The following is a 26,027-nucleotide window of genomic DNA, read 5'->3' as shown; positions in this document are numbered from 1 at the left end:
TAACATAACATTGTGTGTTATAACATGAAAACATTGTGTTATAACATAAATAAACATCTTGTTTTAACATGAAAACATCTCGTTACAACATAAACATCATGTTATAACATCTTGTTTTTACATAAACATCTTGTTATAACATCTTGTTATAACATAAACATCTTGTTATAACATAAACATTTTGTTATAACATCTTGTTATAACATGAAAACATCTTGTTATAACATGAAAACATTGCGTTTTAACGTGAAAACATCCTGTTATAACATAACATTGTGTGTTATAACATGAAAACATCTTGTTTTAACATCTTGTTATAACATAAACATCTTGTTTTAACATGAAAACATCTCGTTTTAACATAAAAATATTGTTATAACATGAACATATTGTTATAACATCTTGTTATAACATAAACATATTTTGTTACAACATTAAAAACAACATTTGAACGTAAATCAGCTGACGGTGTTCTTTAGTCTCTCTAGTATTTGTTACTTATGGTTTCAAAGGAGATGTTAAAACGTGTTGATTAAAGCTCAGAAGGTTCCAGAAGGTTCTCTGACGTCTGTTCCTCTCTGCAGAGGAGGAGGCCAGGTTCAGCAAGAACCTGTCCAACGTGGAGGGGACGGAGACGGACAGCGTGAAGCTGATCTGCGAGGTGTCCAAACCCGGCGCCGACGTCACCTGGTACAAAGGAGACGAGGAGCTGCCGGAGGGCGGCCGCTACGAGCACATCGTGGACGGCAAGAGGAGGATCCTCCTCATCCAGGACCTGAAGATGAGCGACGCCGGAGACTACAACTGCAGGCTGAGTCCCAGCATCAAGACCTCCGGGGGCCTCAAGATCAACGGTGAAGAAAGACCAGATGACTTCTGCATGTCTCTGAAGCTCCTCAAGATAATAATGAATGTTTTATACAGATTAAAGACCACTCGTGAAAAGTCTAAGATAAGGTTTTTAAACAAAGAGAGCTGCAGATTTTATTAAACACAAATTAATTAATGTAACGTAACGAAAGAGTGAAACTACGTTCGACACGGAAGCTCTCAGAGAAATCTTCTAAATAATTTATTACTTAAAGTTCCTAAGTCATAAAAACTATGCAGAAAGTTTTGCCATGTAAAAATAAAAGATACACATTATCTTATTTAGTTTATTTATTTTCATCTGTGAGACTGTAATTATTAATTAATTTATTTTCAGGATCATGACATGAAAATAAATTAACATAATTCTACTCACGTGTTCTTAAGTCCTAAACACAGAAGATGAAAACCCGGATTTTATTTTTAATGTTTGCCTCTCAGGGCTTCCGTAGAGAAGTTCAATGGCTGCGTGAAACTCGCTGACCTCTGACCTCTCGCGGCGCTTCTTGTGTTTCAGAGCTGGCGGCCGAGTTCATCTCCAGGCCTCAGAGCCAGGAGGTGGTGGAGGGCGAGAAGGCGGAGTTCACCTGCTCCGTCTCCAAAGAAACCTACGAGGTCAAATGGCTGAAGGGCGACAAGGAGCTGCAGGCGGGCGACAAGCACCAGATGGTGAGCGACGGCAAGCGACGCACGCTGGTCATCGGGAGCTGCGAGCCCGGAGACGAGGGCGGATACGTGGTGATGATCGGACCGACCAGAGCTGGCGCTGACCTCACCGTGCTGGGTAAGCCCCACCCACTTCAGACAAAATGCAATTTACTACAATTTTTGTTATTGTTTATTTGCACTCTTTCCTACTTTGTTCTGCTGATTTTTCTCTCGGGAAAACATTAAATTAAATTAAATTCAGTTTATTTTGAATCGCCCAAAATCACAAATCACAAACTCCCCTCAGAGGGCTTTACAATCTGTACACATACGACATCCCTGACCTTTGACCTCACATCGGATCAGGAAAAACCCAGTTTTATCAACAAAAATAGCAGCTGAGAAGAACGACACCTTTTAATTAGTTTCATTTATAGAATTTACTTTTTGTCTCCTTATTAGTTAGAAAGTCAAAAACTGTTTCATACATCTGAGATTTGTGAGGCGAAATTTGTTGTTTCTTCTTTTGTTGGATTTTGTATATTTTTTTAGGTTTAACTTTGATAGTTTTCAACTTTCAGTTGCGACCAAGAACAAAAAACAGCACCAAAACAATTGTTTTATCTCATATTTTAATTCAAGTTTATTTAGTTTAGTTACTTTTCAAATCTTTAACGAAACATAATTTAAATATGGGAACGAAAATTGCTTTTCATTCCAGCTTAAGTTACATTTTTACCAAAACCACTTCCAGAGATTGAGCCTGACAATAATCCCACTGGTCTCTGGTGTTTCTGTCCTGCAGAGAAACTGAAGGTCATCACGCCGCTGAAGGACATGGAGGCCAAAGAAGGTCAGGAGGTGGTCCTGAACTGCGAGGTGAACTCAGAGGGAGCGAAGGCCAAGTGGCTGAAGAACGAGGAGACGATATTCGAGAGCAGCAAGTACGTGATGGTCCAGAGAGACAACGTCTTCTCCCTGAGGATCAGAGACGCCCAGAAGGGAGACGAGGCCAACTACACCATCAGCCTGACCAATCAGAGGGCGGAGCAGGCCAAGAGCTCCTGCAACCTCACGGTCAAAGGTCGGTGATGCCCGGAGACATTTTAGGTCCACAGTAAAAGAGTCAGTGTTATTTTTTTGAGTCCGGATCGTAACTCCCAAATACTGGATCACAGGATTTATACTATAAATTAGTTTGTTTACAAGATGACCTGAATTATTTCCATTACACTAAATTCTGGGTGACATATCAACGATTGTTTCAGTCTGTGTGGTCTGGAACGTCTCGATCACGTGTTGTGGTGCTTTGTGTTGTTCAGAGGAGAGCCTGAGGATCGTGGTTCCTCTGGAGGACATCGACACTCAGGAGAAGAAGACCATCAGCTTCTCCTGCAAGGTCAACCGGCCCAACGCCACCCTGAAGTGGATGAAGGCCGGCGAGGAGATCGCCTTCAACAAGCGCGTGGTCTACCGCGTGGACAAAGACAAGCACACGCTGACCATCAAAGACTGCACGCTGGCGGACGAGGGCGAGTACACCGCCGCGGCCGGAGACAGCAAGTCCACCGCCGAGCTGATCATCAGCGAGGCGCCCACGGACTTCAGCATGCAACTCAAGGACCAGACCATCACCGAGTTCGACGACGCGGAGTTCACCTGCAAGCTGACCAAAGAGAAGGCCGACGCCAAGTGGTACAGGAACGGACGTGAGATCAGAGAAGGACCGAGGTGCGTCGTTTAGGAACTCGGAACGTTACTGTGTTTATACTTTGTGAAGGTTTTCAAGTCAATAACTTGTGTTTATTCTCCCAGATACACGTTTGAAAGAGACGGGAAGCTCTGCACCTTGCGTATCAAGGAGTGCAGACCCGACGATGAGTGCGAGTACGCCTGTGGCGTGGACGAGAAGAGAACCAGAGCCCGGCTCTTTGTTGACGGTACGGTTCTTTGGGTCCTTCAGTGTAAACCACTTCCTCTCCTGTTCCTGCTCCTCATTGATCTGTTCCCTGTTCCCTGCAGAGACCCCGGTGGAGATCGTCAGACCGCCTCAGGACGCGTTCGAACCCCCGGGCTCGGACATCGTGTTCGAGGTGGAGCTCAACAAGGACCGGCAGGAGGTGAAGTGGTTGAGGAACAACATGACGGTCGTCCAGGGAGACAAATACCAGATGGTGAGCGAGGGCAAAGTCCACCGGCTGCAGGTCTGTGAGATCCGACCTCGAGATCAGGGAGAGTACAGGATCGTCGTCAAGGACAAAGACGCCAGAGCCAAGCTGGAGCTGGCAGGTGAGAGCAGCAGAACGCCGTCACTGAGGGGCCACTGTGTGTCCTTGTGATCCAGGACCTGGAGATGGTACCTGGACTAATCAGGGGATCAGTAACAGTTTGTTTCAGTAGCTGTCGAAGGAAAGCATGAAAAGACTAAAAAGTGATTGAAAAGAAGAATGAAAACAGGATGTTGTTGTTAGTGGTGCAACGGATCATAAAACTCTTAGATCAGATCAGGAAATATAACTTTGAGATCATTGATCCTTATCGGCAGATGCATATCGTTTTGTTTTGTTAGCCGTTAGCGTTGCTGCTAACGTTGTTAGTGTTGCTCTCGTCGATTTCAACACAGATTGTTCAGAAAGCATGAATACAGATGTGCTGATAAAAGCTATCGTCAGTAACACTTTATTTCCCACCGTGAGGGCGGATCTGTACACATCTACTAGTCTCTCTGACGGCGTCTTCTTGCTGCCTCCTCCTCCTCCAGCGGTGCCTCAGATCAAGACCACAGACCAGACCTACGTTACTGACGCCAGGAAGCCCATCTCCATGGCCGTCCCCTACAGCGCCTACCCGCAGGCCGAGGCCGACTGGCTGTACGACAGCCTGACTCTGCCCAGAGACAACGTCCACACATCTGCCGACCGCACAGAGTACCTCCTGAAGGACCCCGTGAAGTCTGACGAGGGCCGCTACAAGGTCATCATCAAGAACAAACACGGACAGGGAGAAGCCTTCATCAACCTGGAGGTCATCGGTGAGTTGAGATCAGACTGTTCCCGTTTCTCTGCTTCTTAACTCGCCGTGAACCGTCGCTCACTCTTCTGCCGATGTAACCGTATCCTTGTGTTTTCTTTTTTTTCCAGATGTCCCCGGACCCGTGAAGAACCTGCAGGTGGTCGACACCGCCGACGGCGAGGTCAGCCTGGCGTGGGAGGAGCCCGAGAGCGACGGCGGCAGCAAGGTCACCGGCTACGTGGTGGAGAGACGCGACGTGAAGCGGAAGACTTGGACGCTGGCCACCGACCACGCCGAGAGTCCCGAGTACACGGTGACCGGCCTCCAGAGGGACTCCATGTACCTGTTCAGGGTCTGCGCCAGGAACCGGGTCGGCAGCGGACCCAACGTGGACACCGACAAACCCGTACAGGCCAGGAACAAGTTTGGTGAGAACCGCGTGATTAATCTCGGCATATACGTAAAATAACCCGTTTGCTCTCGGGTCACTGGACTGTCTCCTGCTAACGATCCCTTTCAGATGTTCCCGAGGCTCCTCTCAACGTGATCGTGGGGAACGTCTCCAAGTTCGGCTGCAGCGTCTCCTGGGAGCCCCCCGAGTCCGACGGGGGCTCTCCCGTCACCTCTTACGTCGTCGAGCTGCGCGACAGGACGTCCGTGAAGTGGACGCCCGTGCAGGTGACCAAAGCCGACGACCTGAGCGCCGTCATCAACGACGTCATCGAGAACAAGGAGTACATCTTCAGAGTCAAAGCTCAGAACAAAGCCGGCGAGGGCAAGCCCAGTGCCGCCTCCCGGCCCGTCAAGATCATGGATCCCATCGGTAAGTCTGCATCCAGCTGAAGGCTCATTACCAGCCGATGTTACTTTATAACACGTACACAGAACCCAGTAACGTTTGTTTGTTTGTTTGTTTGTTTGTTTGTTTGTGTCCGTCCCCTGCAGAGTGTCCCAGTCCCCCTCAGAACCTGGTCCACCAGGACCAGAACAAGAGCTCTGTGCAGCTGAGCTGGGAGACTCCTCTGAGGAACGGCGGCAGCATGATCACCGGATACGTCATCGAGCGCTGCGAGGAAGGAACCGACAAGTGGCTCCGCTGCAACGCTCGGCTCTGCCCCGACCTCTCCTACAAGGTACAAATGCATCCTGCTCGAGTGTTTGTTGTGTTTTATCACAGGATAAAAAAAAAAACTTTTTACTTTATTTGAGCTGAACACTGTCCCCGTTGATCTGGTACTTCAGGTGTCGGGTCTGAAATATGGAACCAAGTACAACTACAAAGTGTTTGCTGAAAACGCCGCCGGACTCTCCGACCCGTCAAACATCATCGGACCTCTGCTGGCCGACGACACGCACGGTGAGACCATGTTACTGTAGATTCTTACTGTTTTAAATAATATATGTTCACTATGTTTTTATGTAGATTTCACCACTGATTTACAAAAGAAACCTGGCAGCTGCTTCACAGTAAAAAGCCCGTTGCATCATGCCTCTCTTTCCTCCCCAGTCGGCCCATCCTTCGACCTGAGTGCTTTCAAAGACGGCCTGGAGGTGATCGTGCCTCAGCCTCTCACCATCAGAGTCCCCATCACCGGATACCCGACGCCTGTCGCCAAGTGGACCTTCGGCGAGAAGGAGCTGACCACCGCGGACGAGCGTGTCACCCTGACCACCAGGTCCACCTTCGTGGAGCTGACTGTCACGCCGAGTGTCCGCCCGGATAAAGGCAGCTACACCCTGACGCTGGAGAACGACGTCACGTCCGTCTCCGGAGAGATCGAAGTCAACGTCATCGGTACGCCGTCGAAATCAGATTTTCTTTCTGCGCTCAAATGAAAAAACTGCCTTTATTTCTTTATTTAAATGTTGGTGTCATTTCACATCTGTTTGTCTCCTCCAGCGGCGCCCAGCGCTCCGAAGGACTTCAAGGTCCTGGAGGTGACCCGGCAGCACGTCCACCTGAGCTGGGAGGGTCCAGAGCACGACGGAGGAAGTCCTCTGACTGGCTACCAGGTGGAGAAACGGGACATGTCCCGTAAGACCTGGGTCAAGGTACGACTGAAACGTCTGAATCACGCAGCAGTTATTAGCTTTTATTAACTGAACTTCAGTTAATGAAATACAACCAAACTAGTCCCTTGAATTAGTTCTGCAGTCATTTAAACTTCAATATTATTGATTAAACGCTTCCAACATTAAGGAACTCTTTGACCAGATGTCTGATAACTTTAAACTCCATCCCTCTGTTGTGTCTCGCAGGTGACCACAGGCATCCAGGATCAGGAGTTCACAGTCACCGACGTGGTTGAAGGAAAGGAGTATCTGTTCAGAGTCACCGCCTGCAACAAGTGTGGACCCGGAGAGCCGGCGTACATCGACGAGCCCGTCAACGTCTCCTCTCCTGCCAGTGAGTCAGACCAGAGATAGCAAAAGTCTCAAGTTAAGAAACAAGGTCCTAAAAGGGCTCAAGAGTCCTAAAGAGTGTCCTCACGCTTCTGTCCCGCGTTCCTCCAGCCATCCCCGACCCGCCAGAGAACCTGAGGTGGAGAGACAAGTCGGCCAGCGGCATCTTCCTGACCTGGGAGCCGCCCAAGTACGACGGCGGCACCGGCATCCGCGGCTACAACGTGGAGCGCTGCCAGAGAGGGACCGACAAGTGGGAGCCATGCGGCGACATGGTGCCGGAGCTGAAGTGCCAGGTGACGGGTCTGATCGAGGGCCAGTGGTACGCCTACAGAGTCCGAGCCCTGAACCGACTCGGAGCCGGTCGGCCCTGCAAGGCCACCGACGAGATCCAGGCCGTTGATCCCAAAGGTACCCGCAGCTTTCACTTTGCTCTTAAAAATGTCCAATAGATTAAAGAGGAGCAAAACAATTGACGTGATTACCAACAGTGAACACCAGGGGGAGTTCTACAAGACAAACTTTGAACTACAACAAGTGGCATGCTGGGAAATATACACGGACGTTGTGTGAAGATACTGCATTCCTGTCTTTGTAGTATTAAGAGTATAATAAGTAGATTTTGTTCCAGCGGATGAGGTTAATGGTCACAGGATCCTCTGAACTGACCCCTTGTCTCAACTGTCCACGCAGAGCCTCCAGAGATCCAGCTGGACGCCAAGCTCCTGGCTGGTCTGACCGCCAAGGCCGGCAGCAAGATCGAGCTCCCCGCCGAGGTGACGGGGAAGCCCGAACCCCGGGTGAAATGGACCAAGGCCGACCTGGTCCTCAAACCGGACGACAGGGTGTCCATCGACACCAAGCCAGGACACTCCACCGTCACCATCGCCAAGACCAAGAGAGACGACAGCTGCACCTACATCATCGAGGCCACCAACAGCAGCGGCCGCGCCACCGCCACCGTCGACGTCAACATCCTCGGTAAGACCGGTAGAATTAAAAAAGACCGTTTCCACAAAGCCTCTGTTAGTTTCTGGTTAATTAAATCAAACGTTCCTCGCGCAGATAAACCCGGCCCTCCGGCTGCCTTCGACATCTCTGAGATCACCAACGAGACCTGCTTCCTGGCCTGGAACCCTCCGCGCGACGACGGCGGCTCCAGGGTGACCAACTACATCGTGGAGCGCCGAACCGCCGACAGCGAGATCTGGCACCGGCTGTCCTCCACCATTAAACTGACCACCTACAAAGCTGTGGACCTGGTCAAGTTCAAGGAGTACATCTTCAGAGTCTTCGCTGAGAACCAGTTTGGTGTTGGTCCACCAGCTGAGCACCAATCCATCATCGCCAGATACCCCTTCGGTAGGTCACCTGACCAGAGAACTGAGGCGTTGCTCCAATTGTTGTGGCTTTTTCTTCAATGGCTCAGTCCATATTTGGTTCAGGTAGAATGGTTCTCTCTTGGTGAGGTAGAATATTTTGGATCAGTGCCCCACCAGGTCAGCTGGGACTGACCCCTCCCCTCTTGTCCTCAGACACTCCTGGAGCTCCTTACAAGCTGGAGGCTTCGGACATCGCCAAGGACTCTGTGACCCTGGCCTGGTACGAGCCCGATGAAGACGGAGGAAGCCCCATCACCGGGTACTGGGTGGAGAGATACGAACCGGACCACGACAAGTGGATCAGATGCAACAAGCTGCCCATCAAAGACACCAACTACAGGTGAGTCTTCCTGCTGTCTCTAAAGAGCGTGTGCTACTTGTTGTATTCCAGTGTGTTGATGTGCCGTGTTCTTCCTCTGCAGAGTCAAAGGTCTTCCCACCAGGAAGAAGTACAAGTTCAGAGTCCTGGCGGAGAATCTGGCTGGAAATGGAAAACCCAGCAAGGAGACAGACCCAATCCTCATCAAAGATCCTATCGGTACACTTACCTCCTCACTTTAATTGTATTTAAGTATCTCAATAGTTTCCAAGCGTTTAGAAAGCATCATGTTCTGACTCCTCCAGATCCTCCCTGGCCTCCCGGTAAACCCACGGTGAAGGACGTGGCGAAAACGTCCTGCTTCCTGATGTGGACCAAACCGGAGCACGACGGCGGCGCAAAGATCGACGGCTACGTCATCGAGATGCTGAAGAGCGGCACCGCGGACTGGATCCGCGTGGCCGAGAACATCAACATCGTGGAGCACTCCCTGAAGGGCCTGATGGAGAAGCAGGAGTACTCGTTCCGGGTGCGAGCCGTCAACGTGGCCGGAGAGAGCGAGCCCAGCGAGCCCAGCGACCCCGTGCTCTGCAAAGAGAGGCTCAGTAAGAAAGAACGACGCGTGGTCAAACCCAACGCCGTAAGAACAGAACCGCCATTTAAACCACCTTTGTCTCGATCTCCTCAGACCCTCCGACGGCTCCTCGCTGGCTGGACGTCGTCAGTATCAGCAGGAACAGCGCCGACTTGAAGTGGACGCTGCCCGAGAGCAACGGAGGCTCGCCCATCACCAACTACGTGGTGGAGAAGCGTGACGCCAGGCGCAAAGGCTGGCAGGCCGTGGACACCACCGTCAAGGAGCTGACGTACACGGTGACGCCGCTCAACGAAGGATCGCTCTACGTGTTCCGCGTCGCCGCCGAGAACGCCGTCGGCGTCGGACCGTTCTGCGAGCTGCAGGACTCGGTGCTGGCCAAGGACACGTTCAGTAAGTCAGAGAGCGGTTCTAATTCCCGGAGAACAAGTCTTCGCCAGGAAGGCCAAAGATTAATACGATGTGTTTTTGTTGCAGCTTCTCCCGGGCCGCCGTACAACCTCGCTGTCAATGCTGTGACCAAGAGATACGTGGACCTGCAGTGGGAGGAGCCTAAAAACGACGGCGGCAGACCGATCCTCAAGTAGGTTTTTCTATTTTTCATCAGCAAGAGATTTAGAAGTTTTATTAAAAACGAGAAATGAATTCACAATATTTCATGCTATTCAATTGATGAATCCTCTTGTTTCATTCACTGTAGTCTTAGGATCAGTTTTTCTGCTGCTGCTATTTTAACTAAATATCAGAGATATAAAGTACCACACTACTTTTTAAGAAATCATCTTGTTTTTATTACAATACTGCATGTCAAAAAACTCATGTTAGATTAAAAAGCGTTGGTTTAAGCCCCCCTGGGGAGTTGAAGGTGTGTTTACCTTTTGGTGGCTCCGTCCCCCCAGGTATTCCCTTGAGAAGATGGAGAAGCTTGGAACTCGCTGGGTGAAATGTGGGAAGACTTCGGGCCCGGACTGTAAGTATCGGGTGACGGACGTCATCGAGGGGACGGAGGTTCAGTTCCAGGTCAGCGCCGAGAACGAAGCCGGCGTCGGCCATCCGAGCGAACCGACCGAGATCCTCACCATCGAGGATCCAACGGGTGAGTTTAGTGATGAGTGACGGCTCATTAAAGGAAGTCGTAGAAAAAGAGTCTAGATCTTCCTGCTCTGTGCCTCCCAGGCGTCCCATCGCCGCCTGTTGAGCTGCACGTGACCGGAGCCAGCCGCGACTTCCTGGCCATCGCCTGGAAGCCGCCGCAGAGGGACGGAGGCTGCAACATCACCGGCTACCACATCGAGATGTGTGCGGCCGGGACAGAGAAGTGGATGAGGGTCAACTCCCGTCCGGTGAAAGAGCTGAAGTACCGCGTGGAGGAGGGCGTGGTCCCCGAGAAGGAGTACATCCTGAGGGTGAGGGCCATCAACTCCGTGGGAGTCAGCGAGCCCTCCGACATCTCCGAGAACGTCTTCGCCAAAGAGTCCGACTGTAAGAGCGTCCGCCGAACGGTCACGTTTCCTCTGCGGAGGTCTGGGGAATCCTCAAACTAACACACTTCTGTGTTCACAGGTAACCCGACGCTGGACTTCCAGACTCTGGACCTTATTGTCGTGGAAACAGAGAAGCTGCACATCCCAGTTCCCTTCAGAGCCGTACCGGCGCCCAGGATCACCTGGCACAAAGACGGCAAGGAGCTGAAGGCCGACGAGCGCCTCGGCTTCAGGTCGGTGTGGCGTCTTCACCTGCAGATTATAATACGCCGCATAGTGTTTGTGAATGATGATACGACCCAAATATATAATAGTTGTTTGGTTTCAGCCTTCAGAGGTTTAATCTCGTGTCAGCAGTGACTGATGAGATTGTTTGTGCACAACAGGAAGGAGTATATTTCCTGTCACCTGGAGGTCGACAGCAGCGTTCACGCTGATGCCGGACAGTACAAAGTGACACTGGAGAACAAACTGGGAGCCGCCAGCGCCACCATCAACGTCAAAGTCATCGGTACTCCATCGCTCTCATCTTGTTTTTATTCCTCGTGATCGATCTCCGGGTTACCGACTAACACGTCTCCCTGTCTTCAGGTCTTCCTGGTCCCTGCAAGGAAATCTTGGCCTCTGAGATCACAAAGAGCTCCTGTAAAGTGTCCTGGGATCCTCCAGACTACGACGGCGGCAGCCCGGTCCTTCACTACGTCATGCAGGTCCGAGACGGCGGCATCGTTCGATTCCTTAGTCGTCGTACGATTGCGTTTTTTAAATCGGTACATCGGGGCCTGAAGGACTTAAACTGATGTCTCTTTTGTTTGTGCAGCGCCGCGAGGCCGGCAGGAGGACGTACGTCAACATGATGTCCGGTGAGAACAAGTTGACCTGGAACGTCAAAGACCTCATCCCCAACGGAGAGTACTACTTCAGAGTCCAGGCCGTCAACAAGATCGGAGGAGGGGAGTTTGTCGAGCTCCGGAACCCGGTCATCGCCCAGGACCAGAAACGTAAGAATGATGCAGTGCACGAAGATGAGATGTTCTCTTTGGGTCCAAGAGAAATGTAACCGAAAGTCTGTCTCTCGTCCCAGACATTCCCGACCCACCGGTGGACGTGGAGACCCACAACCCCACATGCAGCACCGTCACCCTGACCTGGAAGCCTCCCATGTACGACGGCGGCGCCAAGATCATGGGCTACGTCCTGGAGAAGCAGCAGAAGGGCGAGGACAAGTGGGAGCGGTGCAATGACTTCCTGGTGCCCGTCCTGTCCTACACCGTCAGGAGGCTGACGGAGGGCGAGAGCTACGCCTTCAGAGTCAGAGCAGAGAACGCAGCCGGGGTCAGCGAGCCGTCGCGCGGCACGCCGTTCGTCAAGGCCTCGGACGCCATCGGTAAGAACGCCGTGCTCTTCTGACGAGTTCAGATCGGTTTGACCGTCTTTAAAGGTTCGACACTTTCTCGCTGAGCGTTAGATGTTCGGGCTTTTAATCCGTCATCTTCTGTTCTCAGACCCGCCCAAGGTCTTCCTGAGCGGCAGCCTGCAGTCCGGCCTCAACGTGAAGCGAGGCTGCGAGATCCGTCTGGACGCCAACGTGTCCGGCTCGCCGTACCCTCAGATCACCTGGTACTGGAACAATCAGCAGATCCGGCCGGAGGCGCTCCGCAAGAGACCCGAGAAACCCCTGAAGAAGAAGGTGAAGAAGGAGGAGGAGGTTAAGAAAGAGGAAGAGAAGAAGGAAGGGGAGGTGAAGGAAGGAGAAGAGAAGAAGGAAGGAGAGGAGGAGAAGAAGGAAGGAGAAGAGAAGAAGGAAGGAGAGGAGGAGAAGAAGGAGGAGGAGACAGCAGAGCCGGATGTGGAGGAGACCGACTACCCAACAATAAATGAACGTCTGGCCATCGACAACCGCCAAAGGGGAGAGTCCTCCATCGCCATCAAGGACTCGCTCCGCGTGGACCACGGCGTCTACATGGTGAAGGTGGAGAACGACCACGGCATCGCCTCGGCAACCTGCGACGTCAACGTGCTCGGTGAGAAGTATTTCTGTTCTCTCGGTGTCACCTCTTTCACCCCGTGTTAGAGTTTCCTGAATGAAAACGTGGTTTCTGTCCACAGATACTCCCGGGCCTCCGGTGAGCTTCACGTTTGAGGAGGTGAGGAAGAACTCTGTGATTTGCAAGTGGAGTCCTCCTCTGGACGACGGCGGCAGCGAGATCCTGAACTACACGCTGGAGAAGAAGGACAACTCCAAGCTGGAGATCGGCTGGAGCTGTGTCACCTCCACGCTGAGAGGATGCCGCTACCTCGTGCCCAAACTCATCGAGAAGAAGGAGTACATCTTCAGGGTCGTGGCCGAAAACAAGTTCGGCGCCGGTCCGCACTGCGTCTCCAAGCCGCTCGTCGCCAAGAATCCTTTCGGTATTTATTATTACACGTTTATGTCACGAGCGAGGCTATTGTTGACATAAATAATACTGAAAAGATATTTATCAACAGTTCACTCATTTACACTCGGTTTAAATATTTCTTCAGTCGTGAGTTAAATATTTACTTTTTTTATATATATTAATTTGTCTTACATATGTTGTATGCTTAAATACAAATGTTTTAAATGAGTTATACTTATGGTGTTTGTTTGTCTACACTTTTGTCATTCGGAGACTTTAAGACCTGTAGTTTCATATAAATAATTGAAATAATCACAAAATGAAATCAAAGTTATAAAAACAGTCATCATTTGAAAAAGTAGTTTTTTTGTGTTTAAAGAATAATAGAATATTTGTTACACGGCAAATAAAAAATAAAATCGGTCTCACTTACGTATTTTCTCTCAGAACCTCCTGAGGCTCCAGAGAAGCCGGAGGTCGATGACATCACAGCTAACAGTATGCTGGTCATCTGGAACGAGCCCAACGACAACGGCAGCCCCATCTTGGGATACTGGGTCGAGCGCCGCGAGATCAACAGCTCTCACTGGACGCGTGTGAACAGGTGTGTGTGTGTGTGTGTGTGTGTGTGTGTGTGTGTGTGTGTGTGTGTGTGTGTGTGTGTGTGAGATGTGTGAGGAAAGACCACAACACATTGAACTACTTCACCAAACATCTCTCTGCTGGCTTTCTGTCTTCAGGAACATCGTCTCCGACACGGAGCTGAACGCTGAAGGTCTGCTGGAGGGCATGACCTACATCTTCAGGGTGGCGGCTGAAAACCAGGCCGGCCCCGGGAAGTTCAGCGGGCCCTCCGAACCCAAGACGGCCCACGCTCCGATCCGTACGTGCACTGTTCTATAAACCCTCTGATCAACGTCTGCAAATCTGTCAAAGTGGAGGAAAATATTGTCTTAATTGGTCATCTCCATCTGGTCTTATCATCAACATCCTCAACAGGATACTTGTGTTCATGTCTCAAAGGTAACATTCCCCATCTGGGTTTATTTCTGACACTGTAGTACCTCCTGGACCTCCGATTGCCAGAGTGGTGGCAGCGACTGAGAACTCCATTGACGTAGAGTGGGACCCACCACTGGACAACGGGGGAGGAGAGATCCTGGGATACCATGTGGATAAGGTCAGATCTTCTTCTTCTTCTTCGGCTTCAACAGGTTCACATTCGATAAGGCAGACCTGAGACAGTTCAGACTAACAGCATCTCTGTTTGGTGGTGTTCTTCAGGTCATGGCTGGTACCAAGGACTGGTCCAGGTCTACAGAGCGTCCGTGGAAGTCCAGGGCCTTCACCGTCTATGGAGTCCGCGAGGGAGCCAAGTACCTGGTCAGAGTCATCGGCTGCAACGCTGCCGGAGAAGGAACGCCAGGGTTCACCGAGTCTGTGTTCGTCAAGAATCCTGCAGGTCAGCTGGAAAAACCACAAAGAGACTGTTGATCAGGTCAATTGTTGTGTTATTTCCTGATGATGGAAATATCTAATGTTTTTGTTCCGGCGTCTTTCCTTGTTTGTCATCCACAGAGATGCCGCTGATTGAACTGGACCTGTCTGTCAAGAACGGCGTGGTCATCCGAGCCGGAGAGACTCTCCGTCTACCTGCCACAGTCACGGGTAAACCCTACCCGTCCATCACCTGGACCAAGGACGACAGCAAACCTGACAAAGACCGCGTGGAGATCCTCACGGAGGGCAATGACAGCATTGTTTCGATCAAGAACATCCAGAGGAAGGACTGCGGCAAATACCATATCTCAGCCTGCAACCCCAGCGGCATCAAGGCTGCTTCCACCAGAGTGGATGTCATGGGTGAGTGGAGGTCCAGGAAGGACCAGGGCAGCACTCGATGATGAAACTTAACAGTTAACTTGCAATGATTGATGCTGTGAAATAAAAAATGGACACAGAAGGATAATATTGTTGTGTCTCCAGATGTCCCCGGACCCGTCACGGACCTGAAGCCCGTCGTGGTCACTCGCAAGATGATCTTCCTGAACTGGGACGACCCGGATGACGACGGAGGCAGCGACCTGACCGGCTTCATCGTGGAGCGAAGAGACGCCAAGATGCACACGTGGAGGCAGCCGATCGAAACCGCCTCGTCCAAGTGTGAATGTGTGGGAATCATGGAGGGTCAGGAGTACATGTTCCGCGTCATCGCCAAGAACAAGTATGGAATGGGCCCGCCGGTAGAGCTGGGACTCATCAAGGCTGTTGACCCACAGGGTGAGTCCTGAAATCAATTCATTTTGATGGAGAAATTAATCCCTAAATGTCTCTGGTGAGCAGACCCAGACTCCAGTTGTCTCGGTTGAACAGTGGATTTGCACTTCAAAGTAATCGTGGCTTTGTTGGTTCTGCAGGTCCACCCTCGTACCCCGAGAAGTTCCACTACACCGAGCGCACCAAGAACTCCATCACGCTGACGTGGAAGCCGCCTCGCAACGACGGCGGCAGCCCCGTTATCGGCTACTTTGTTGAGAAGAAGAGGCAGGACCAGCAGGCCTACGAGCCCTGCAACGTGGAGATCTGCCCCAACATGACCCTGTCCGTGGAGGGTCTGGAAGAGGACTGGATGTATGAATTCAGGATCAAGTGCGCCAACCTGATCGGCGAGAGCGAGCCATCCATCCCGTTGAACGTGGTCATCCAAGATGACGAAGGTGAGGTCGAATGGTCTTAAAAACCCTATTCTTCTATTCTAGAAGGGGAGAATCTTGAGATAGGATCAAACTAATGGTTATTTGTTTTGGTCCTGTCCCTCTCAGTGTCTCCTGAGGTCCACATGCTGAAGCATTTCAAGGGCGACTGCATTACCGTGAAGAAGGGTGAGCTCATCGAGATCCCCGCTGACATCCTCGGTCTCCCCATCCCGAAGATCGAGTGGACCAAGGACGACGTGGTGATCGAGGAGCCCACCGAGATGCTGCTGCTGGAGACGGAGGTGACCGGCAGGATGAACGCGAAGACCACTCTGTCCATCCCAGCAGCCAACAGGAGGGACCGCGGCAGCTACACCGTGTCCGCCTCCAACAACATGGGTTCGGCAAAGCACACCATCACTGTCATGGTGCTGGGTGAGTTGAAACACGTCGGCGACTCAATCGGAGGCAGAAAAGACACGATGTGCTTCTTGTGTACTGACTTTGTTTGGTTCTCCTCTCAGACCGACCACTTCCGCCCAGGAACGTGTCCGTGTCCAACATCAGGGCGGAGTCTTGCTACCTTCGCTGGGACCCGCCGCTGGATAATGGTGGCAGCGAGCTGACCAACTACATTGTCGAGAAGAAGGAGGCGATGAAAGACGAACCAGAGCCGGAAGAGGGACAGGAAGCTCCACCTGAGCCCCAGTGGGAGCTGGTTACCAACAGCATCGTCGAGAAGAAATACGGGGTATGTCTAATAACGATAACAGGGTTGTCAGAGGATTTTAAAGCCATAGTTTTTACTCTAATGGGAACACCACCTCCCTCTCCTGCAGGTGTGGAACCTGGAGACCAACAAGTCCTACCTCTTCCGGGTCAAGGCCGAGAATCGCTACGGTAAATCCGACCCCTGCGCGACAGAGGAAGTGATGATCACCGACCCATTCGGCCTTCCTGGCCCACCGGAGAAACCAACCATCGCAGAGTACTCCAAGACCTCCATGACCCTGACCTGGGAGCCTCCCAGAGACAACGGCGGCTCTATGATTGTCGGCTACTGGCTGGAGAAGAGGGAGAAAGGCTCCGCCTACTGGGCCAAAGTCAACAAGACGCCAGTCACCAAGAGGGGCATGAAAGGCTGGGAGTACCAGGTGAGCTGATGGGGCTTTGTTTGTCACGCTGAATGTAAAGTATTGACTCAGTGTTGACCTTTAGGAAGGTCTGGGATTGAGGGAGAACTTTTAGTTAACATGTCAGAGTCCTTTAAAGATCTTTCTCACAGCTTTAGGATGCTTCGTCCAGGCTTTTAGGTCAGTCCTTTGGTTCCCTGTATAGAGGTCTCTAACAAACCTTTAAAAAGGTTTGTTAGAGACCTTCAGAATTGTCCAACAAAAACTTTCAGGACGGTTCTTTGTAGACCTTCAGCTCTGGTATCTATCAGACCTTTGGGAAGGTCCATCACAAACCGTTAGAAAATTAAATAATAGGCCTTTAAAGAAGGTCTGTCACAGACCTTCAGGACGGATGATCACAGTCCTTTGAGAGGGTCTGTTGAATCCACCCCTCTTTCTGTCTCCCAGGTGACTCGTCTAATCGAAGGAACGGAGTACGAGTTCAGGGTTGCTGCCAGCAATTCTGCAGGAATTGGACCGTTTAGCGGACCGTCCGACTCTGCCTTCGCTGTCGATCCACTCAGTGAGTATAAGAAAAAGCGTTTTAAAAATAAGGTCAAATGAATCGCATTCCTTTGACCAGATCGGTAACCTTGAGCCGGCTCCTTTGCGTTTTGAAAGATGATCTATTTGTACTTTGCTGTGCTCCCCCTGCAGCTCCTCCCGGCATGCCCGCTGCTCCTGTGGTGGTGGACAAGACAAAGCACAGTGTCTCGCTGTCCTGGAAGGCCCCAGAGAGTGATGGAGGAAGCCCCATCAAGGGCTACATCATCCAGATCCAGAACGAGGGCTCGTCTGGGTGGGTGAGCGTGAACGACAAAGACTCGCTCAACCCCACCACTGAGTTCACGATGCCCAGCCTCCGCGAGCTGCAGCGCTACCGCTTCAGGGTAATCGCAGTCAACGACGTCGGCGAGTCTGACCCGAGCCCCCGCACCGCCGAGGTTCTGGTGGAGGACGTCCAGCGTATGTCCCTTTTTTACCGTCTTTAACGATGTTTACGTTTCTCTGTCCTTCACTGACGTGCCCTCCCGGCGTTTCGTTCTCGACAGTACCGCCGTCCATCTCCATCGACGTGTTGGTAGACGACCTGGTGTGCATCCGTGCTGGAGACCCCATCAGGATCCCTGCCACCATCAAGGGCCGCCCCGTTCCCAAGGTCACCTGGGACTTTGAGGGCAAAGCCAAGGCGCACAAGAAGAACAAGCTGCACACGCTGCCCGTGGACTCCGAGGTGAGACCAGTGACTCTGTGGTTTTCTCACCACGTTCCACTTCTTTTTGGTATTTTTGCTTTTACCTGAAAAACAGCTAACATGAAGAAAGAACTATAACGCCACGAAGGTCAGTTTAATAGACTTCAGTCTGATTTTGAAACCGTCTCGTGTGTCCAGGTCGAGTCCACAGACACCACGTCCGTTGTGACCGTCCCCGTGAGCCTGAGGAGCCACTCCGGCCGCTACACCATCACCGCCAAGAACAAGTCCGGACAGAAACACGTCAACGTCAGAGTCATCGTGCTCGGTACGTTTGTTTGTGTGCGGCTTGTCGGAGCCTCCGTGTTTCTTGTTCTCGGCTCTCTGACCGTCGTTTCCCCATCTCCGTTGCAGACGTCCCCGGACCCCCGAAGGACCTGAGGGTCACCGACGTCACCCGCTCCACCATGAGGGTGATCTGGAAACTCCCCGAAAACGACGGAGGAGAGAGAATCAAGAGCTACTTTATCGAGAAGAGATGCCTCACGGACAAGGCCTGGACCAAGGTGAACACGGCTCACTGTTCCGTTTGACATCTACAGCCCAGTTTCTTTGATTGCTCTTGATTTCAGATTAGCTTAGTTTAGCATAAAGACTGGAAGCTATGGAAACTGCATATATGTGTATATGTATATATATATATATATATATATATATATAGATGCGTGTGTATATGTGGTTATGTTTATATGTGTGTATATACATGTGTACATATGTATATATAGATATATATGCGTATATGCCTTTATATGTGTATATGTACATATGTGTGTATATATATGTATGTGTACGTGTATATATGTGTGTGTATATGTATAGACGTGTGTATACGTGTGTGTGTATACGTGCAATGTGACATACGTGTAAATGTATTCTGAGCTCAACACAGCTGCAAGAATAAGTTGTAAAAACTGTTATTATCATTGTTCAGTTGAGATCAATAGAAAATCTGCTGCTTGCGATTGATTGACTGATGGATTGATTGATCTGTTATCAGGTGAACGCAGCCTGTGCCAGCCAGGCCTACGTGGTGCCGGGTCTGCTGGAGGGTCAGGAATACCTGTTCCGGGTCCGGGCTGAGAACAGACTCGGATTCGGTCCGTTCACCATCACCACCGACCCGGTCCGGGCCGGAGACCCCATCTGTGAGGACAAACCCGCTGCTCTTCAGACAAACAGCCAAACCCCACGTTCAGCATGCTAATCCTCCTCCTGCTCTTCTTCTCTTCCTCAGACCCGCCCGACCCCCCGACCAAGGTCACGGTCAACCTGGTGACAAAGAACACCGTCACTCTGAGCTGGGAGCCTCCCAAGAACAACGGCGGCTCTCCGGTGAAGCATTACGTCATCGAGCGCTTGAGCTGGGACACCAGCGGCAAGGAGAAGGAGACCTGGAAGCAGTGCAACAAGAGGGACGTGGAGGAGCTCAGCTTTGTGGTGGAGGACCTGAAGGAGGTAGGTCTGTCGCCCCCCCGGAGGACCCCGCCACTCTCACTTCTCTACTTCCTGTTCCAATAGCTGTTTTCTGATGGATGTGGTTCCAAATGAACTGTGTGTGATGTGTGTCTGAATCTGAGGAGCTTTTATAGAGTAACTCCCACGTTAATGCACTAGATGAGTAAATTACATGTGGGGCCTTCTCAAGACCTCCACCAGGGAGGTCATGTGTTCTGTTTGGTTGGTTGGCCCTATTGCCGTGAAACTAGGAGGGAGGGCGTAGCTTGTGACGTATACTTGCGTGCTTTGTCTCTTGGTGGAGGTTTGAGTTCCCTGCTACTGACTCTGGAAATGGATCCTTGTGCCATTCTGTTCGTTACAACAGAAGTTCTACCACAAAAATCATTAAAACCAAGTTCACGACTGTGGTGCTCTGGACCTCATACAGGTCTCTAGAAGACTGTGTACCCTTGAGGACGTTCATTGAGGCTTAAACATGGAACATTCTGGTTGTCCTAGATGACCAGTTGTTCCTCAGAATGGGCCCAAAATAGAACCCTGAGGAACCCCAAAAATCACTGAGAGTGAAGTAAAGACATGAAGCTGAGATTCCACTCACTGATATAATGATATTATGGTCGGTGGTGTCTCATTGATTCCTGTGAGATGAAGGGACCAATGTTGACTGTGGTGTTGTTGATCTGCAGGGAGGAGAATATGAGTTCAGAGTAAAAGCCGTGAACGCCGCCGGACCCAGCCGACCCTCTGCCGCCGCCGGACCCCTGGTCATCAAGGACCAGACATGTATGTGAAAGCAGCTTCAGCCAATCACAGGCTTCTTATTCAATTGCGATATTAGACCATTACAACATATCGGCTGGATGTTGCCTCTCCGCGAGACGGTCGTGTTGCGCAGGACTTCCTTAAAGCGTCCGTGTTTCTGCAGGCGCTCCCACCATCGTGCTGCGTGAGGCCATGGAGGGCGAGGAGGGCTGTGACGTCAGCATCGTGGCCAAGGTGAGCGGCTGTCCGTTCCCCACGCTCACCTGGCAGAAAGCCGGCGTGGCCAAACCCGAGGAGAAGGCTGCCGTCCAGTACGACCAGCACATCAACAAACTGGTGACCCACGACAAGTGCACGCTGCTGATCCAACAGGCCAGCAGGCTCGACAGCGCCCTCTACAGCCTGACGGCCAGCAACAGCCTGGGCACCGCCACCAAGGACATCAAGCTCGCCGTGCTCGGTGAGAAACATGTCGTCACGCCATTCTGCATAGTAGCGAGCCATGAGAGTTTGTATTATTGTATGTGCTACTCTGTCCTGGTCTTTACTGGATTTGAGAACGTTACCTGAGTTAGAGGTAGTCCTCGTCCTGAAAGACCTTTCTCTGGACACGTGAGCTACACCTTCTACTTCTGTCTGACAACAAGGATCCATTGTTTCACATCTTACTGTGGATTTGTTTACGAGCCACTAATATCAAAAATGGACGGTTTGGTAATTAATCACGTTTGAAGTGTTTTACCTTGTAAACTAATACATGACCCTCTGCAGGACCTCCCGGACCCCCCGTCGGACCGCTCAAGTTCACCGAAGTGTTTGCGGAGAGGATCGGTCTGGCCTGGAACCCTCCTAAAGACGACGGAGGATCCAAGATCACCAACTACGTGGTTGAGAAGCGCGAGGAGAACAGGAAGTCCTGGGTCCACGTCTCCAATGACCCCAAGGAGTGCGCCTACGTGGTGACCCGGCTGACGGAGAACCACGAGTACGAGTTCAGAGTCATGGCCCAGAACAAGTTTGGAGTCGGGCCTCCGCTGGTCAGCGAGCCGGAGAAGGCCAGAAACCTCTTCAGTGAGTTCAGCTTCAGGTTCAGCGTGTAAACACCGAACATCTCCATTAAGCTTCAGACTGTGTCCAATAATAAATATGCACCTGAATTCAGTGAAAGTAGAACAATAACTATTGATGACTGATGTCTGTCCCGTCCTCCTGCAGCCGTCCCCGGTCAGTGTGAGAAGCCGACCGTGACGGATGTCTGTGCGGAGTCGATGACCGTCAACTGGGACGAGCCCAAGTACGACGGCGGCTCCTCCATCACCGGCTACTTCGTGGAGAAGAAGGAGACCACCGCCAAGCGCTGGGTCCGCGTGAGCCGCGACCCGATCCGAGCGCTGCCGCTGGGCAACAACTGGGACGTCACCGGGCTGCAGGAGGGCGCCATGTACCAGTTCAGGGTCATCGCCATGAACGCCGCCGGCTGCGGCCTGCCCAGCGTGCCCTCTGACCCCGTCCTCTGCAGAGACCCCATCAGTAAGACCGTCTGGATACAGTTCAACTTATGTAACCTCGAACTCGTTGTGAAGTTTGTCCTGACGTGAGTCTAAACCGTGTGTGCGGTTGCAGAGCCTCCCGGGCCGCCCACTCCGAAGGTGACGGACTGGACCAGGTCCACCGTGGAGCTGGAGTGGAGCCCCCCCGTCGTGGACGGAGGGTCGAAGGTCACGGGCTACATCGCCGAGTTCAAGGAGGTGAACAAAGAGGAGGAGGAGAAGAAGGCTCAGAGGAGGCTGCTGCTGAGCGGCGACGAGGAGGAGAAGGAGCCGGAGGGCGAGGAGACCTGGGAGAAGGTCAGTGAGGTCCAAGAAATGAGTTGATGTGTCTTTACTGAGATGTTTGAGTTCCATCTGAAGGAGGAAGTCTCTCTGAGCTCACTTTGAAACAGTTTAACACCTGGAGGCAGAATTAATGACGCCAGTCGGGGTCCAGTATGAAACTTACATTTGAACATTGGCGGAGCAACATATCGTTATGTCATAAACATGTAAAATAAACACATCTGCTAAAAATACAAACAACTTATATAAACAACTTATCACCTGCTGTTGAATCCAGGAGCTTCATTGTTTTTAATTTCCTTTTTTTAGGGATTGAGAGTAGTTGTTGTTGTTGTTGTTGTTGTTGAATTTCTGATTTTCCGCTCGTCTCTCTGCAGGCGAAGGACACCGAGATCAGAGGAACCAAGTTCGTGGTGGCCGGTCTGAAGGAAGGCGGTCTGTACCGCTTCAGGGTCCGAGCCGTAAACGCCGCTGGAGTTGGTGAACCGGGACTGGTGTCCGAGCTCATCGAGGTCAAAGACCGAACAAGTAAGAACCGGATCCACCCGACACCGTTTCTGATGACGAGACATTGTATTAAATACCAAACCTCCCACGTCCAGTTCCTCCCGAGATGGACCTGGATGCCTCGGTGAAGGAGAAGATCGTGGTCCACGCCGGCGCCACCATCCGCATCATCGCCTACGTGTCCGGTAAACCCGCCCCCCAGATCTCCTGGTGCCGGGACGACGCCGAGGTGCCCAAGGAGGCCGCGGTGGAGACGACGGGCATCTCCAACTCGATGGTTATCAAGAACTGCAGACGCCACCACCAGGGCATCTACACCCTGACCGCCAAGAACGAGGGCGGAGAGCGGAAGAAGGCCGTCATCGTGGAGGTCCTGGGTGAGTCGGGTTCACCGTTTGTGTGTTTGTGTGTTCACCCGAAGGAGGGTAACAGGGTCACTGACTTCCTGTCCGCTCCCTCCAGACGTCCCCGGGCCCGTCGGCCTTCCCTTCGCCGGAGAGAATCTGACCAACGACTCGTGCAAGCTGACCTGGTACTCCCCCGAGGACGATGGCGGCTCGGCCATCACCAACTACATCATCGAGAAGAGGGTGTCGGACCGCATGGGCTGGACCTCGGTGTCCTACACGGTGACGAGGAACAACGCCGTGGTGCAGGGGCTCCTCGACGGCAAGGGCTACTTCTTCAGGATCGCAGCCGAGAACATCATCGGCATGGGACCGTTCATCGAGACCGACAAGATGGTTCTCATCAAGGACCCCATCTGTGAGTCCAACACAGAACCGCCTGGAACATCTGGAGGAGGGCGGGAATATTCAGATATATATCCTTATATATATATATATATATATATATATATATATATAAAAGGATATATATATATCCTTTTATATATATATTTTAGGGTTGGAGCAACCTCTCCCCACTGTGTTTTATTGCTGCAGTGACGACCCAATCCATTATACTTTGCTATCACATTCATCAAGAAGGAAATCCTCTTGGTTTATATTCCAGAATCACTGAATTATTAACGTTTAGGAGACGTTGAAGCCTCTTCATAAGAAAACAACGCACTGATTTGAGTTCTTTTCTTGTAAATTTACGACTTAAAGGCTTTCACTGATTTTATTTGGCTCCTCCCCCCCGACTGTGAAATATTTGTAATTTCGTTCTACATAAATTGAGTCATTTGAAAGAAAGTAAATCTTAAATCTTGTTTTCTTAGAAACCTTATTGTCTTACTCTCTAGACTTTCATTTAAAACTAAAATACAGACTTTAAACTAAAACATGAAGAAGTTCCCAAAAGGGGCGTGTCCTTTGAATACGTCTCATCACGCCCGTCTGTCCTCCAGCTGTCCCGGAGCGTCCGGAGGACCTGTTCATCACCGCCGTGAACAAGGACTCCCTGTCGGTCGCCTGGAGAGCACCGAAGTACGACGGCGGCGCCGAGGTGACGGAGTACGTCCTGGAGTCCCGCATGCTCGGCCGGGACAGCTTCACGCGAGTTGGTGCAGAAACCAAGCTGATGGACATGAAGTTCACACTGACGGGGCTGAAGGAGGGCTCCAGCCACGAGTTCAGAGTCTCTGCCGTCAACCAGGTGGGACGAGGGAAACCGTCCTTCGCCACCAAACCAGTGCAGTGCAAGGACGAGCTCGGTGAGTCACGCAAGGCCACGACCTTTTCACCAGTAGAAACTCAAAGACTCGGCGATACTTTAACACTGTAATGTGTCCCTCCTTCAGAACCACCCACCGTGGACCTGGACTTCAGGGACAAGATGATGGTGAAGGTCGGAGACACGTGCACGCTGTCTGGACGCTACGGCGGAAAACCGGCCCCGGCTATCGCCTGGACCAAGAACGACGAGGAGCTGAAGGCGGATGACGAGGTCGTCCTCCACAGCACCGCACGCCACCTCAGTCTCAACATCGGCAAGGCCAAGCGGGAACACAGCGGGCGCTACTGCGTCAGCGTGGAGAACGCCGCCGGAGCTCGCACGGGGATCTGCACCATCACCGTGGTCGGTGAGTCGCCGCTCTGCTGCAGCTCAGCTTCACAGCACATAAGACGAAGCACGGAGAGAGGTGGAGGTCCAGGTTATCAGATTCTGGACTCAACAACCAGATGTAGACTAGAGATGAAGCATAGGAAACAAACTGGAGAAGCATATTCGACCTGCAGATTTTAAATGAAGGACTCACCTGTATGAATTGTTCCTCCTGTCAGACCGGCCTCAGCCTCCGGAGGGCCCCGTGGAGTTCAACGAGGTCTACAGGAACTACATGGTGATCTCCTGGAACCCTCCTCTGGATGACGGAGGCTGCGCCGTCTCCAACTACATCATCGAGAAGAGAGACACCAACAGAGACCTCTGGATGCCCGTCACCTCGTCCTGCACCAGGACCACCTGCAAGGTGAAGAGATGGTTTTAACTAATGAACCATCAACAAGGAAACACACCTGAGGGATGAAGTCTATCACACACGTTATGGTTCATCGACCCTGTGTGTGATGCACTAAAAAGACATTCTTTATTTTATTGTATTTGCATGCACATAAAAGTATTTCACAACAATAAGATACACAGAGAACTCTCCTACAACCTCGAGGTACGAGACACCAATTATGTTAAATAGAAGATGAGCGTGGAAATGACCATTACACCATGAATATGCACACAGATCACATTCCAGATGTTGATTTTAGGGATACAAATTTATAGAAATCCAATGGACGATATATATTCTCTGTGCAGACAATGAGACTAAATTATTATATTCTTTACAGGATCTAAATGATAATTTTTGAGACGCAGTGCTCCGATCACGTTTCAGGCCTCAGGACTGACTCCCATTGCTTTCGCTTCAGGTGCCGAAGCTGATCGAGGGTCGCGATTACATCATCAGGATCATGGCTCAGAACATCTACGGCATCAGCGACCCTCTCCTGTCTGCAGAGACCAAGGCCAGGGACGTCTTCAGTAAGTCCTGCAACAGGAAGCGCTCCAGACCATGCGGAGGAGGACCGATCCCGTGTGTCTGAACTGTGGGACTTTTTTTCCTTCACAGAGGTGCCCGACGCTCCCAAACAGCCCACAGTGAAGGAGGTCTATCACGACTCCGCCCTCATCAGCTGGGAACCTCCTGCTGACGGAGGGAAACCAATCACGGGCTACATCGTGGAGAGGAAGGAGACCATGGCCCACAGGTACAGAAACACACAGCGCTAAAGGCCTGGAGG

The 26,027-nt window shown here is 51.4% G+C and overlaps 1 protein-coding gene across 1 annotated transcript in view; it reads left to right on the top strand.

The window, feature by feature from the left end:
* The window catches only part of ttn.2 (titin, tandem duplicate 2), a 197,493-nt gene that overhangs the window by 110,191 nt on the left and 61,275 nt on the right, over nt 1-26,027 (top strand). The window contains exons 119-179 of the mRNA XM_034561708.1: nt 585-854; nt 1,388-1,654; nt 2,324-2,602; nt 2,841-3,249; nt 3,334-3,458; nt 3,541-3,807; nt 4,280-4,549; nt 4,659-4,958; nt 5,051-5,353; nt 5,476-5,663; nt 5,773-5,887; nt 6,038-6,325; nt 6,431-6,582; nt 6,790-6,937; nt 7,045-7,344; nt 7,627-7,914; nt 7,999-8,295; nt 8,469-8,655; nt 8,738-8,853; nt 8,940-9,239; nt 9,323-9,622; nt 9,707-9,812; nt 10,129-10,325; nt 10,406-10,711; nt 10,793-10,946; nt 11,100-11,224; nt 11,305-11,423; nt 11,534-11,714; nt 11,798-12,100; nt 12,219-12,737; nt 12,823-13,125; nt 13,542-13,698; nt 13,835-13,977; nt 14,156-14,274; nt 14,379-14,556; nt 14,673-14,957; nt 15,081-15,374; nt 15,512-15,811; nt 15,917-16,225; nt 16,315-16,541; nt 16,630-16,944; nt 17,374-17,488; nt 17,623-17,931; nt 18,018-18,199; nt 18,359-18,488; nt 18,575-18,726; nt 19,218-19,365; nt 19,455-19,675; nt 20,365-20,461; nt 20,604-20,900; nt 21,212-21,511; nt 21,656-21,970; nt 22,064-22,287; nt 22,653-22,803; nt 22,878-23,159; nt 23,245-23,547; nt 24,137-24,442; nt 24,530-24,811; nt 25,014-25,201; nt 25,656-25,767; nt 25,856-25,994. Of these exons, the coding sequence (XP_034417599.1) occupies nt 585-854; nt 1,388-1,654; nt 2,324-2,602; nt 2,841-3,249; nt 3,334-3,458; nt 3,541-3,807; nt 4,280-4,549; nt 4,659-4,958; nt 5,051-5,353; nt 5,476-5,663; nt 5,773-5,887; nt 6,038-6,325; nt 6,431-6,582; nt 6,790-6,937; nt 7,045-7,344; nt 7,627-7,914; nt 7,999-8,295; nt 8,469-8,655; nt 8,738-8,853; nt 8,940-9,239; nt 9,323-9,622; nt 9,707-9,812; nt 10,129-10,325; nt 10,406-10,711; nt 10,793-10,946; nt 11,100-11,224; nt 11,305-11,423; nt 11,534-11,714; nt 11,798-12,100; nt 12,219-12,737; nt 12,823-13,125; nt 13,542-13,698; nt 13,835-13,977; nt 14,156-14,274; nt 14,379-14,556; nt 14,673-14,957; nt 15,081-15,374; nt 15,512-15,811; nt 15,917-16,225; nt 16,315-16,541; nt 16,630-16,944; nt 17,374-17,488; nt 17,623-17,931; nt 18,018-18,199; nt 18,359-18,488; nt 18,575-18,726; nt 19,218-19,365; nt 19,455-19,675; nt 20,365-20,461; nt 20,604-20,900; nt 21,212-21,511; nt 21,656-21,970; nt 22,064-22,287; nt 22,653-22,803; nt 22,878-23,159; nt 23,245-23,547; nt 24,137-24,442; nt 24,530-24,811; nt 25,014-25,201; nt 25,656-25,767; nt 25,856-25,994 (14,062 nt within the window). The remainder of the gene's footprint in view (nt 1-584; nt 855-1,387; nt 1,655-2,323; nt 2,603-2,840; nt 3,250-3,333; nt 3,459-3,540; nt 3,808-4,279; nt 4,550-4,658; nt 4,959-5,050; nt 5,354-5,475; nt 5,664-5,772; nt 5,888-6,037; nt 6,326-6,430; nt 6,583-6,789; nt 6,938-7,044; nt 7,345-7,626; nt 7,915-7,998; nt 8,296-8,468; nt 8,656-8,737; nt 8,854-8,939; nt 9,240-9,322; nt 9,623-9,706; nt 9,813-10,128; nt 10,326-10,405; nt 10,712-10,792; nt 10,947-11,099; nt 11,225-11,304; nt 11,424-11,533; nt 11,715-11,797; nt 12,101-12,218; nt 12,738-12,822; nt 13,126-13,541; nt 13,699-13,834; nt 13,978-14,155; nt 14,275-14,378; nt 14,557-14,672; nt 14,958-15,080; nt 15,375-15,511; nt 15,812-15,916; nt 16,226-16,314; nt 16,542-16,629; nt 16,945-17,373; nt 17,489-17,622; nt 17,932-18,017; nt 18,200-18,358; nt 18,489-18,574; nt 18,727-19,217; nt 19,366-19,454; nt 19,676-20,364; nt 20,462-20,603; nt 20,901-21,211; nt 21,512-21,655; nt 21,971-22,063; nt 22,288-22,652; nt 22,804-22,877; nt 23,160-23,244; nt 23,548-24,136; nt 24,443-24,529; nt 24,812-25,013; nt 25,202-25,655; nt 25,768-25,855; nt 25,995-26,027) is intronic.

The sequence above is a fragment of the Cyclopterus lumpus genome, chromosome 21, assembly GCF_009769545.1.
Source record: "Cyclopterus lumpus isolate fCycLum1 chromosome 21, fCycLum1.pri, whole genome shotgun sequence".
Taxonomy (NCBI): domain Eukaryota; kingdom Metazoa; phylum Chordata; class Actinopteri; order Perciformes; family Cyclopteridae; genus Cyclopterus; species Cyclopterus lumpus.
Note: the sequence above shows the minus strand (reverse complement) of the source record. Positions and strands in the feature narration are given on the sequence as shown.